General features: G+C 35.4%; 1 protein-coding gene across 1 annotated transcript in view; it reads left to right on the top strand.

Annotated features, from left to right (window-relative positions):
• LOC121409142 (beta-adrenergic receptor kinase 2-like) overlaps positions 1-14,868 on the top strand; it is a 106,043-nt gene that overhangs the window by 68,612 nt on the left and 22,563 nt on the right. The window contains exons 10-13 of the mRNA XM_041600976.1: positions 3,611-3,692; positions 8,005-8,230; positions 10,244-10,351; positions 11,938-12,004. Coding sequence (XP_041456910.1) covers positions 3,611-3,692; positions 8,005-8,230; positions 10,244-10,351; positions 11,938-12,004 — 483 coding nt within the window. The remainder of the gene's footprint in view (positions 1-3,610; positions 3,693-8,004; positions 8,231-10,243; positions 10,352-11,937; positions 12,005-14,868) is intronic.

Here is a 14,868-nt window from a genome sequence, read left to right as displayed (position 1 = left end):
TACGTTACAGGTAAGTTTTGCATACGTTAAGACTACGCTAAAACACGCTGGTATACGTCGTCATACGGCGACGTCGTCGAAAAATTTTGTGCAAGCACAAAATTTTTCGACGTATGCCAGCGTATGGCTCATACGTCTCGCATACGCGGGCCGAAAGTTGTAGGCAAGTTACGCGATCGTTGATACACGTTGACACACGTTACTCGTAAGTTACTCATAAGTCGATGTACGTCGAGATAATGTCCAGCGTACCCTAAAACTTACTTTTAACCTATGAGTAACGTGCTTTGAACGTATGTGTAACTTAACTCCAACGTATATTGACGTATGAAGACGTGCTCCGGACGACCACAAAACTTACTGAACGTGTTTATAACTTACAGCTACCGTATAATGGCGTATTGACAACGTTTATCATGTTTATAGGAATTGGTATATAAAGGTGGGGTTCACAGGAGTTTTCTTCGGCATGGCGGTGGTGTTGATACGGTGATGTATCGTGCGGTTATGATTTCAATAGTCGAGCGGCAGTCTTTTTATAGGCTACGACACGTGTTCGTCAGCGATACGCTGCCGCGCGCTATGCGTAAGTTAGGCTATCGTAGGGCATAAGTTGTGTACGCCAGCAATACGCTAAGCATTCGTTGGAATACGTTACTTATAAGTTACCGCAGCGTTCGATATAAGTTACTAAGACGTTATGTATACGTCCAACTCGTTATGAATATGCTAAGTATACACCCAGAGTTGAAAAAAAAAATCAAAGTTCAGCGTATGCCGACGTTTTAGAGAAATTTTGATATGTCGGGCATGCCATACGCTGTCTAAAACGCCAAGGTGTGACACCACCTTTAGAAGTATAGTTGTATTTATGCATCCCCCAAACTTTTTTCTTATAGAAACAGCAATCATAAACAAACTTTCTGTGTGTATATAATCAGTGTTAAAATGATCAAGATAACAAGGTAGGATGCAACTGTGTTTTGAACCCAACATAGGCCTGATTCATGCCTGAAAATAGGAAGCATTGACGCACTCAAATGAAGGTGTAAACCATGGATAATCTCTAACCCGAATCTTCCATGTAAGGTGAATGCAGCCCTGTGTTCAAAGACTGTCCTGAAGCAATTTTTGGCCAAGTCTGGATAGAAAAAGTTCTATGTTTTTATTTTTGTGCACATTTCATTTGAAAAATGTGTAGGGATGAGAGCTGAAGCCTTCCACTCCATCCCCCATTTCTCTATTCTACAGCCCCTGAGGAAGGGGTTATTTTCATATTTACCCCAACTTAGTCAAGGAAGAGGCCATTTGAAAAGTGTGTGTTAAGATAGGGCTTTAGTGTATCCCTTTAGCTCCTTTGGTTGGTTTTCACCCCTATCATTGAGGCTCTATCACCCTTACAAGCCAATCAAAACGTCATCAATCAGCCTTCTATCCCCATGGTAACTGGATCATATCATGTAATCTAGGTTATAAACTGATTCTGGTATCCCATAGCAGAGTCACATGACCCCTGAGTGTACCTGTTGTAATCTATCCCATGTTAAAGGAACGGTAATAAACACTATCAAAGCAGATGAACCCAGTGAGAGAGCAGCAACAAATATAAAGTGGAATTTTTTTTGTAAGGATTACCTCATATTTGATCATTTTTATATTATTTATTTTTATTATTGTTGTATTGCTTTCGAGTGCACTTATCTTCTTGATTATTTGAATCGACCTTTTTTCGAATTTCCCCTTTTTTATTATTATTATTTATTTTATTTTATTCTTTTTCTTTTTTTTTTTGGCGGGGGAAGGGTTGCAGTGTAAATTTCTAATCAGAAAGAATAGTTTTATTTTGGAAGGACATGTGAAGTAATTTAACTAATTGTTATTGATCTATTATTCTATTTATTTTCTTTTATATTACTGAGCAAGGTCACAAATTGTATTGAATTTCCTTTTCTAGATGTCTCGTTATATTGAATGGAATTTACTTTCAGTTATATTTTCATGTTTGTCTATTTCATCTCTAATGATTCCTTTTCTAATTGGTCCAACTAGTTATCAAGAATATAATATGCCTTTAATGGCTCAGCATGTGATCAAGTCAAAACATCACAGCAAAGAAATAGAATCTAGACCTAAAGGATCAGAGTAGAAATGATTAGAAATAAATACTTCATTCCTTGTTTTCATTGGCCTTGCTACTACAATATCCGATCATGAAAATTCATCTGTGTTGGTTGAAAATAATTAGCTTTATGTAGTGCCCAGTTAAAACAGATCTCTTAGATATAATGGACAAAAGTCACATTTATCTTGAATACACATGCACATTTTTATGTCATTTTATGTCAGAGAAGCATTTTTCTTTTGTTGTCTTTTGAAAGAACGTGATTATGTAGATATCTGATGTAGATGTGGCATTGAAACTGCATGATTTTTTTTTCAGTATAAAGATACAGTGATATCTTCATAGACTCCATATCAAACCATGCTCAAGGCTTCATTGATACATTGGAATAACTATTAAATGGATACATTGGAATAACTATTAAATGAGAATAAAAAGATATGGAGTTGGCTTAATGATCCATCTCTTTTACTTCCGTCCATCTATTTATCCTTGTGTTTCCCCTTGTTCACTCCCACGTCTTCGATATAATCATCTTTCACCCATGAGCATTCTAATTGGAGTTTAAGACAAGAATATCATGATGTCAATCTTAAATACTTGTTTCCTGTTTATTTCCTGAATCTAGTGATTCTCACCTTTGAAAGGATTGAATAAATTGAATTGTGAAGTTGAATATAGTATGCATTTCATTACTGAGAATAGAAGAGAATTTCTGTCTGCTTTGCCATGTTTTGATCTTAATAATGGTCATCGTCATCATCATCTTTATTAGCATCTTCACCACCACTGTACTCACTGCCATAATCCGATCATCAGTAGTATCAACATTATTTCCATCGTCACTGTTATCACTGTCATTATTATTATCATTAGCAGCACCACCATGACCAAGACCATTATCATCTTCATCATTATCATTAGCATCACTGCCATCACCAACATATCATTAATATCATCATTAGATGCTGCATCATCAACATCACAACCATCACAATTAGTATCATCTCTATCATTGATCCATTTTCTCTTTTCTGCATTTGAATTTGTGATTTCCATGAAAGAAAACAAGTGAAATTCTTCCTTTGAAAATTCTCTGCTCAAGTATTAATCTATGTATCCATCCGTCTATCCATCCATCCATCCATCTATTCATCCATTTATCAATCCATTCATCCAACTATCCATCCGTCCATCCATTCATCCATCTACCCATCCATCCATCCGTCCGTCCATCCATTTATCCATCCATTCATCCATCCTTATATTTTTCATTTCATCTCGTTGTTTTCATTTATTTAGAGGGGAATGGTCAAGCATGCAACATTTTATTATATGCATTTCTATATACTTGTATATATGCTGCACTCTTCTCAAAGATAGGAGAATCGCAAACTCTCTACTTTATATTCCAATGAGTAATTACAATTTTATTGACTTCATGAAGTCTAATCATACGTGTTTCTTTTTTATCTTTGCCATCTTCAGACGGACTGTCCGTTCATCGTGTGCATGACGTATGCATTCCAAACACCAGACAAGCTTTGTTTTATCCTAGATCTTATGAATGGTAAGTAACTATATCAAGCTGAACCAGGAAAATTTGTTCAGGTTTTTCTTTGGAATCCAGGTTTGTATGTAAATTGAAGGTTTTGCTTTCAGATAGAAGCATTTCCTCAACAAAATTGTCTTGCTTCACAAATAGTTAATAAACTTGTAGTTAATTAGAGAAAGAAGGGAAAACATCAAAAGCTCAGACTGCTTGAAAGGGGGTCTTAGCAAGTTATCATGATACAAATAAGTTTCAGTGACAGAATACACCTAAAATGGTGTAGCTCATGTAAATAACTAATGCAAAAACTAATACAGAAATTTATAGAGAAAATAATCACATGAATTGTGTTGATTACATATCGATTACATTTAAACTACTTGTATTATGTTGACCATAGAAATAATACCCAACTTACAAGGATTCAAAATGATTTAAATTGTGTCGTATTTAATTTAAGGGGGGAATACCCAAGAAATACTCTTAACATTTGATACAGTTCTATAGGTTGATCTAGGAGAATGACCAGGACTTGGGACATCCATTAGGTTTCATCTCTATCATGATCTAACTTCAGGCCGATGAAAGATATAACTGACCCATAGATCTGACCCAATGGACTTACATTTTGGCCCTACTCTATCATCATCCTACACTCAGGACAAATCCTCTTAACTCCTTCACATGTTATCTTGCATTTGCCCAGTTTGCAACATCTCATTGTGCTTATTCCTCATAAAATATGAAGTGTAGGATCCCTTGCTCAAACTTTAGTTAAGAATACCCACTCTTGTAAGTAGGCACTTGTTTAATGTAGAATGTGATAAGAATTAAATTCCACTTTTATATCTGACTGATATCTCTAAGCACTTTAAAAGACCTATATTATGCACTATCCCCAAATCAAGTTCCCATGCAATGACACTAGTCTTGTCCGGATACCAGGATGTTACCGATGTAGTAAATTGCTAAATTTTTTATTCACCTTTCACTGCAATAACGCTGCACTATCACGGTCATCAGGCATGGATATGAATAAACAGGTCCTTCTTGCATAAAAGTTATAATTGATAGTAAAGTAATCCCGGGGGGGGGGGGGGGCACTCGACCAAAAATGTGGTGGGGGTGTGCCGCGGGCGAGACAAAAAACGGGGGCCTTGGAGCGGGCTTATTGTAAAAAGGAGGGTCCTCGGAACGGGCTTCGGAACAACAAATGTTTGTGAAAACGGGGGTCCTTGGAACGGATCGCCAGCGTGTGAGCGCGTATGCATCCCTACGGAACGGTCATGCGTGCATGATGCAGCTAGCGCGGCCTCCGCCAGGCGGGGAGCTCTGCGGCCGCTTTTCACCAAAATTGCAGCTCATTCAACGCGATCGGAGCGGCGTAACGAAAAATATGCGAAGCTTTGGAGCGGATTTCTCTCTTCTTTTTTCTCGATAAGAAGAAAATGCTATGCCTTGGAGCGGCTTTCTTTGTTCTTTTTCTCAACAAGGCAAAAATGCTATGCCTTGGAACGGAAATTTGAGTGTAAAAATGGGGGTCCCCTCCGCGGCACATACCCACTATGCATTATATACTGAGTGCCCCCCCCCCCGGGAAAGTAACGATCATTAATACCTATCATGGGAAACCTTGAATTGGATTGAATGTTCAATCTTTGTTCCATCGTGGGTGCACTGCTGAAGATGCAAAAATCAATATCTAAGCATTATTTAGGCAAAAAAGTGTAAAAAAAATTCATCAGAGATTTTAAACCAGAAAAGTATAAATTTCTGTGTACATTTTTGTAATGAAATAGGCAGAAAATGATGTATAGATGATGGTGTTTTGAAGAAAGTACCCTCTATTGAGGGACCATAAAAACCATGACCATTGTTGCATGTTTTTTCCCCCCTTTTGTGTGTGAAAAGGTAACCCCTGTAGAATAGCACTACCCTGAATACTTTACTAGGTCAAAGGAAAACTAGAGTTTGGCCAGAATAACTGACAATTTGATTTCTAAATTTGGAACAAGGCTTTATAAAACTGCAAGCATTTTTCTTTTAGTTTGAAAATTCCATAAATGCATTGTGGAGACATGCATTCATGATATCTGCATTGTGAGCAAAGGCTTTTTATTTAGACCTCCATGCCATAAGTACGTGAGTGATGGAAATGAAATATTTTTAGCTGGTGTTGTATCAGATAAAAGGTCATACCATGTTAGATGTGACAGTGTGATTTATATAGCTACTGACCTCAGAAGATATTTACATACTTACAAAAGTCTTTCAATTATAATCTTGTTCCTGGATTATCAATGATAAGGATTAAATTTAGCTCATTTTTAGATAGAATGACTAAATTCTATCTCTTCCATCTATTTAATGAATGCTGTAGGTTTTCTTTATTTTCATAGAAATAGAATGAATCTCTATGTTTGGACTTCCTTCTTTCTTGAATGGCTTCTTACCCATTTTTCACTTTAAAAAATAGGAATATTTCTTTTTTTCTTAACTTCAATATCAGATGTACATTTCTGTGTTTGGCATTGTCCTTTGTCTTCTGTAGTTGAATTGATACATGTATATCTATGCTTCTGCCCACTGTAGGCAGTGCATGCTGTAGGAATAATGTGTTAGGGTTGTCTAGATTTTAGATTTTTTTTATTTTCCCACTTACTAAAGAACTGTTGTTTAGTAGATCTGTTTCAAATGTGGATCATGTATTTATATTTTTGTGGCAATGCTTTAATTGGAATTTAAATTTTGAATGGGAGTGATGAAGTATCGATTCTGGGCTTGCAAAGAAATATGATAGATTCAATCACACGTAATTAAGAATAGAAATTGAGATCATTCTCAATTTGAGTTGAATCTATCTCACCTCCTCGTAAGAAAGGGTTCCTGGGGGGGGGGTGTTTCACAAAAATTTGAGTATGACAGTTGCGCTTAAATGCCAACGCATACATGATATGCTACGCGCAACCTTACTGATCCATACGCTGTAGTGCGCGTCCTCTTGGCATGATCTGACCAATGCGGTCATGCCTTTTATCCTGCACTCAAATATGCATTTAAGTGGGACTCGAAGTAAGTCATACTTCAATCTTTGTGAAACATTCCCAGGTCTGTTTCCATTGAGTCTTTATAGATGATGTTCTGTAAGTGTGGACATGAACACATCCTATAACTCGTAAAGAAAGGTATTCATGGAATTGGGTCTCTGCTGAACTTTAGCTAAAACAAATGTGTGTATACATATATTTTGCACTTGATATGTGCAATAACACTTGAACAATCTATGTGCATTTTCTAACCACAATTTGTTACAATTTGAATATATATGCATATTATTATGCATTGTAGATAATACTTAATGAAAATGGATTAAAATTTAAAGATTAATTATTTCACATGCAATTATAAATGTTTACATTGTGTGTGCTTAACAGTTGATGGGTCAATGACTTCAGCACTTGCCCCAGGCTAAATTTTCTCTAGTATGTACTATTCCCTAATATTCAACATGTATATAAACGGTCAGAATGCATTACAGACATTATCATAAAGTATGTAAGATGATCTATCGCATATGATAAATACATCTTCCATTAAAAGTAAAAAAAATGTCAGAACTTTAACACACTGATCTGTAAAGTGATCTGCCATGCTATTTTGATTCCATGCCATCCCCTTTAAGCCACCCCTGATACTGTTGCTGGCCTCAGAAAGATAGGCTTTGCCTCAGACAACCGCCCCATTCTCTATCTCAATCCTTTGAATATGATAGGATGGTAAAAAAAGAGTTATGGTTGGCTGCTGATATGAGGTACCAAGCCATTTTGTATGAGGGGGTGTTTCACAATTAATCAAATTTGATTTAAAGTCACATTGAAATTCCTATTTGGTGTGTAGGGTCAGGGAAGATAACCTTTTTGTGTCATTAGAATGTATAAGTTTCACACGTCACTATGCCAAACATAATTCTTTGGGGAAACAGATCATGTTTCATGTAGTTACATGTCCCTCAAATGTAAGTTTCTGATGCTATGTACAGATTGTATATCAGGCTTTATCATAAACAATTTCTTGTGAAGTGAGTCACATTAAAATTTCTACAAGGACAAGTCCAGTGCAGATGCAGTATGTCTATGTTCACTACAATCTTGGTCAGTCTGAAGGGTATACCCATCTGAAGCATTCTTTGTCAACACTTTTAGCAGGAATCTAAGTGCTTTGAATGAATTTTTTTTAATGTTATAAAAGTAATTAGGTAGATCATAAAAAGAGGCGTGGCTGTTTATTTGAAACCATACCATATTCTTATCATTCTTTTGTTTCATTTCAGGTGGTGACCTCCACTATCACTTGTCACAGCACGGTGTATTCTCTGAAGAGGAAGTGGGTTTCTATGCCGCAGAGATCATCTTGGGTCTTGAACACATGCATGTCCGTAACGTGGTGTACCGTGATCTCAAGCCTGCTAACATCCTCCTGGATGAGAATGGCCATGTCCGCATCTCTGATCTCGGTCTGGCTTGCGATTTCTCTTCAAAGAAACCACATGCTAGTGTGTAAGTACAGTCGCACATGTCTTTTTTAAGGGAGACAAGACAAAACAAAACAATTGCCACCCTGATCTTTTGAATGTTTATGAATATATAATTCAGATAACTAAATGAATTGATAAATGGTATAAAATGTTGGATAAGAATGAATTGGTTGAAACAAGATAAGCAGTCTTCATCTATAGGTTTCTCTGTATGATGCTACAATGTTTTATGAAGTCTACCAAATTGTGAGTAGGAAAGTGGTCTTTTTGAAGTCGTTCCTTTAATTTAATGGTGACCCAGAAATGGGTTTTGGTTTGGATATCAATCAGGAAGAAGCCATGAATAAAGGAAGCAAAATAATTCATTTAGTCTGTAATCTTTTCTCTATTCAACTATTTCTGTTGGGGTGGTATTTCTGTTGTATTCATTCTTTCTTTATCTTACATTCTGTGTTTTGCTCTTTATCCAATTATTGTCCTTTTTCTGCTCCCTTCTCCGTTCGTTTATTTACCCAGGGTGCTACATAAGCACTTGTCCGATTGCCCGGGGCATGTAAAAGTTAGAGTCGGGAAAGTGTTTTGAAGTAAAGACCAGAACTACTTGCCCGAATTGGGCAAGCAAAATTCTCACACTAGAAAGACCAAAATTCGGGTCGATATGATATTGACCCTAATTTTAGTCAAGGCAGGCAAGATAAAATCACTTTGGAAAAAGAAATGCAATAACAAGGTAGATCAGTTCATGTCAAAAGAGAGAAAAGGTCAATGGTTTATGGCAAGTGAAAAAGATTTTTGGGCAAGTATATTCTAACTATTTAAAAATTTACTTGCCCGACTGGGCAAGTGTTTCTAAAAAGTTATGTAGCACCCTGATTTACCCCTTTCATCTTGGTCTCTACCCCTTTCCTCTCCTCTCCCTTCACCCCCTTAACCCTGATCCATTCGCCCCCCCCCCCCCCTCTCTCTCTCAATCTCTCCTCTATTTTCCTTATTTTCTCTCTTCTTGAAGTATGCTGTGTTTTATGGCTTAGTTTGTCTGGGCTTGTTAGAGCATTGTAACATGTACATGTTACTGTCATAACATTAGTAAATCAATTCTCTAGTGCAATCATAATAAAGATATGCGTTGACGCGTTAACCGATCTTTCTCTTAGACGGGCATTGCTGTGTTAATGGCTAAGTTCACATTTGAATTCACTCCAGGTTCAATTCATATCTGGAGTATAATCTCTAGAATTTCCTTTGTTTATTCTGAAGTGAATTAAATGGGAATTGCTTTTGATGCTAAGCCATTCATTCAATTCGATTGAGACATTTCTTCTGTATTACTTTTCCAATATTCATTTTAGATACCCTTAAAAGTTTCTATTATAGTATATTATCAAATATTATTTCACATATCATGGCAGTAACCCCACAGTTTAGTGCAGCATTTATTTTAAATTAATACCTCAATCGAAATTTAAAAAAAACTTTGTCCACATCTATTTCATTAGCCTCTGTTCTCAAATTGGCAACATGAATATTTTTTTCAATTACTAAATATTTATTTAATGAATAGGGTTGATAGAGGCTACCCTTACAAGCTGTTGATTGTGGAATTTCAACTTGAGAAAGCTGGGTTATTGAGGTTTCAATCATGTTGTCAATTTAGGGATTTCAGTGATTTAGTTTACCGTTCAGATGCATTGGAATGGAATCAGTGTAGGGGGGGGGTTCTGCTTGAAGTGTTCTTTTGTTATTATCATTTAGACATTTTTTAACTTACCATGGTAGCTCATGTAATTAGCTATTTAGGTGTGCTAAAAGCGACAAGTATCATAGCGTCTATGTATGTATACATGAACTTGTTTATGTCACATAATAACAGATATTGTGATATACCAAGCACCTAGCTGACAGACAGTATTGAGAAAATCAATGTTAATGAAGCTTTGTGTGGGGAAACTATAAATGAGATAAAGCTATGAGAGCAGCTTGAATTACCAATGGAAGATAATAATTGTGATTTGATAATTATGTTGATATTTGACAGAGGTACTCATGGTTACATGGCTCCTGAAGTACTTTCCAAGGGAACAGCATATGATTCAAGTGCAGATTGGTTCTCACTAGGATGTATGTTGTTCAAACTTCTTCATGGGTAAGTTCAGAGTTTGTCTTGTATTTCACTCAATGAAAAACACAATACTATGAATAGATACATTCACAATTTTGTGTTAACAAATATGGTATGATAACAGAAGAAAAGGAAGATGGGGAGATACATTATCTCACCAAGTTGACAGATAAAACATATGTCAACTATATGTTATCTTGCCAAGTTGACTTATGAGGAGTAAATGGCAAGATTTAATTGCATATCCACAGTGTCAGATTGCAGGTCCCAAGAAAGTGGCTTCTTTCATCCAAGTGATATTCATGACTTGAAATGTTTTGCATATTTAATGAGCTTGAGGCAGACCAAAACACCTCTTTTCATTCGGTCATTGCTGCTCTAATTGTGCATAGAATTTCATGAATTTGGTATCATTGTAAAGAAGAAGAATCATTCTTTCAAGTCATGTGTTTGACTTTATTCAAAGATTTTGTAATATAGGTTAAAATTTTGATCTAAAATATTTTCACACTTTATTTTTTTTTTAGCCCAAATGATGTTTAGATCATGATAAAGCTGAATATGTATGCTTTAAAATGATATAAGTTTTAAAATAAGAATTGGTTTAATCGGGTCATGATCACACTTTTCATTTGCCAAGTACATAAAGCAGCTTGAAAACAAGAATACTGCACTCTGATTGGTCAGAGAGACCACTCAGTGGCAAATTCCAACGGTTCCAGTGCCTGGGTTCATGGGAAGGTCACACTTCCCATGTGGTAATCTCCTCAAATACCCCGCGCCTGTTGATCTGTGAACCTTATCCAGCCAATCAGAACTCTGGGTTTTATGCAAGTACAAAATTTCAGAAATCTTGTCTTGTAGCTTGGTGGGAAAAGTGTGATCTTGACCCGATAAAAAGGTGCCGCATATCAAGAGTGGCATTGTGAGAAAGTACAGAAGTTCAGCTTTATGGTGATATAGATATCATTGAGGCTCAAAATAAAAAGTTTTGCACAATTTACAAAAGAAAACAGAGGAAGAAAACTCAGTTTTGAGGCACATTTTCAGCCCAGATATTTACTTATTTAACAAAATATTGCATACAAAATAAATGACCAATATGAAAGAGTAACATTTACTCTATCTGATGGTGCAATGATATTTCATTTAACTTGAGGTTAAAACAGGTAAATTCTTAGAGAAAGAAAATCATGAGATTTTGCAAGGAGGAGGATTCAGCCACGAGATGATTTGGATGAATCTGGCCTTTTTGCTCATTACCATAGGGACCTGTGGTCTGACTGGTGTCCATACATTTGGATGTTGATCTTTAGCCATATCTTAGTATGTGAATGCTAGATATAACATTAAATCTCACCATTTACTTTTTTATGTTAACTCTCCATGTTGACATATAACTTTAGGTATGTTGATTTTAGCAATTTAATATATTTCTCTAGGTTCATATTATAACATTATTATGTCGACTGTGTGAAATAAATTATCTATATTCATTTTTTCGGGGGAAAGACATAAATATTGTGGTGTTGCAAAAATTGCTGTCAATTAAGAATATTTGTGCAGCATGAAAAGAAATATTGAGGAATGACTTTCTTTTAATGTTACAGGCACAGTCCATTCAGGCAACACAAAACGAAAGACAAGCACGAGATTGATCGCATGACACTGACTATGGTAAGATTTGTTTGTCTTTATATGCTTTTACATGAAATGTTTACAACAAGCCCCTTATTAGGGTTTGCACAATCAATTTTAAGTTTCAAACAGCAATTCTTATCGGTGAAAATTTGGCAATTTGAACAAATGTGCATTTTTAGCCGTAGCAAGTTTACTATTAATTGCTGCTTCAAAGGGGAAGTTCACCCTGAGGAAAACTTTGCTGTAAATATAGCAGAAAGAATAGTAAAAAATATTGGTGAAGGTTTGAGGAAAATTCGTTAAATAGTAAGAAGTTATTAGAGTTAAAGGTTTTGGATTTGTCACTTCATAAACGAGCAGCTGCCCCATGTGTTATGTAATATAAAATGCATGAATTTCAAATTTTTTTATGGTTTCTGATGACTTAATTTTGTTTTCTTTTCATCATCGGGTGTGAAATGATTTGTCTATTAATATACGACAGGTACAGTGAAAACCATTTTCAATTTTCTGAGAAAATGACATTTCATTTTCATTGATTTTTTACCATTCGATATGTAGGAATGCTGCTCGCATATGACGTCACAAATCAACTAATTAAAATTCTAATAACTTTTTAATTATTTGATGAATTTTTCTCAAACCTTCGGCAATATTTTTTTATTATATTTTCTGCTATTTTTACAATATACTTTTTGTCAGGGTGAACTTCCCCTTTAATGTTATTGAGTCCAGGGCTACTTCAACTCTGAAATGGCTAGGGTTTGAATCCCCCCACCCCCTCAAAATTTTCCACATCTATTCCACAGCGCATGTTTTTCTTATGAGAACACTCACTGACATTTTACTTTCAAGTCTCAAACATATATCAAGATGAAATTCACAATGCCTGGGTTTGTGCTTCCTAAATGAAGCAACCTTCTACAAGTTATGTTAGACCCAAATTTATCCCAAAATGTGATTTTGTAGTCAAAGTCAAAGTAAATGAAGTTTTCTCACCTCATTCATAAAGATTTTATTTTCAATTTCATTGATTGAAATTAACCAATCTTATCATAATTATGCTTCAAAAAGTTTCTGCAAATAATTTGGCACAGAAAAAAAGGGAAAAGGAAAACAAATGGTAAAAAAAAGGATAAGAATGTTGCAAATCATTCAAATACATTAAGAAATTGATCTTAAAGCCAAGTTTTTTTCTAAAATAATACATTTATGTAGATTACTGCTATTATGCAAATTTTTGTGGCACTCGCGTGATTGGTGGACAAGTTTTCAGGGCCTTGAGCAGCCTCTTAAGTTAATAAAGAATTACTAATATTTGCAGAAGTGGGTGAATCTGGAAGTAAGGTTAAGTGTAATATTAATATGCATCAGAGATTCTACATTGATCTATAATGATATCCTACCCTTTCCCATGTTTCATGGCAGTTAATTATTCCAAATAGATTAATTGGGCTGGTTTTTATGATTTAGGGTTAGAGAATGAGAGAGATAAAGAGGGAATGGGATGGCAAGATGGTAGAGATTCTATCCTGTGTTGACCTAACTTTCAACTTTGATAATATTAATCTTAAAGCTGATCTGTCATGAACTACTTTTCAATTCTGTGAGGAAGGTGTGCTGTAGAATTTAAGGAATTAATTAAATATTGTCAATAGTAGAAATATTTACTTCTTGCTGGATGAGAGATATTCCATATATTTTCCTAGTGTATAATCAACAATATTTGAAAATTTATATTAAATAGATATTTGACTATGTAATAATTGCTATTGAGGTTTGCTTCTTGTGTGTTATGGAAAAGTTATGTTCAGATGACTAAAAAAAGGTAACATATTTCAAACCAAAGCAGAAATTGTTTTGGAAAGAATTTGAAGAAAAGTGATTACTTAATGTACTTATCCCCTTCTTTAAGAGAACAATTGAGTGTATCAATAGGAATTATCCAAGTTCATTTCTTTGTAAATTGTTACTGATACATGCGCCCATCTTATGTGTCATTTATATCCCAGAATTCCACCCAGAAGTGCCTGAAATGGATGAAAACTGAAAAAATTGTTTTGTGTTTCTCGATTCATGTAAAAAGAACTGTCATGGATTTTGGTCATTCTAATATCCATAATTCACTTAACTATTTTCAATTCAATTGACTATTTTAAGGAAGTTTGCTATTACCTGTAGTACAGCATGATATGAATGATTTTTGTAGCTTTTTGTCGACTTCTTGATGGTAATATCACTGATATGTATAGCTGAACCATTATTTAATATCAGGGGCTGTATAGTGTGTGTGTAGACACAGACAATCCTAATCCCATTGAGGCGTTAAATGGATTTCCATAAGGATTAATTGTTGTGTTGACTGCTTTAGCCACAAAGTCTGTTAACCGTCAATGGACAGCAAAATCATATCATCAAATTATTCAAGTTGCTAATCATTTCATGGAAATGTATACCGGGCCATCAGAATGTCATTGCTGCATGATAAACCATACCATTGCATCTTGGAAGCACTGTAAATCTGGTTGGTTTATAAAAGAGTACCCTCTTTCAGGGTGATAGGGAAAGCTGTAGAAGATTTGATGGTGACAGAGGTCAAAGGTCATGTCTGATGGATTGTAGTGATAACAAGACATCAATCATTCCCACTCATGTCTAGGCTTAGGTTTCTACAATTCGCTCTATCTATGATACTTATTCTCTTCTATGCGATGTCTCCGTCTGCCTGACTGTCTGTCTGTCTTCCAGTATTTCTTTTTTGCTCTACCTTTTCTCCTTTTATCTCCCTCTTTTTTCACTTTCTCTCTTTTCTCCCATTCTCTTCCCCCTCTCAATGTGCTTCCATTTAGGTATAATTTCTCTGTCTTAATCTGCTTTCATCTCTGTTTGTAGTGATTCTG

Source organism: Lytechinus variegatus, chromosome 2 (genome assembly GCF_018143015.1).
Source record: "Lytechinus variegatus isolate NC3 chromosome 2, Lvar_3.0, whole genome shotgun sequence".
In the NCBI taxonomy this organism is placed as follows: Eukaryota; Metazoa; Echinodermata; class Echinoidea; order Temnopleuroida; family Toxopneustidae; genus Lytechinus; species Lytechinus variegatus.
The sequence above is the reverse complement of the archived record's forward strand: the minus strand, read 5'-3'. Positions and strand labels throughout refer to the sequence as shown.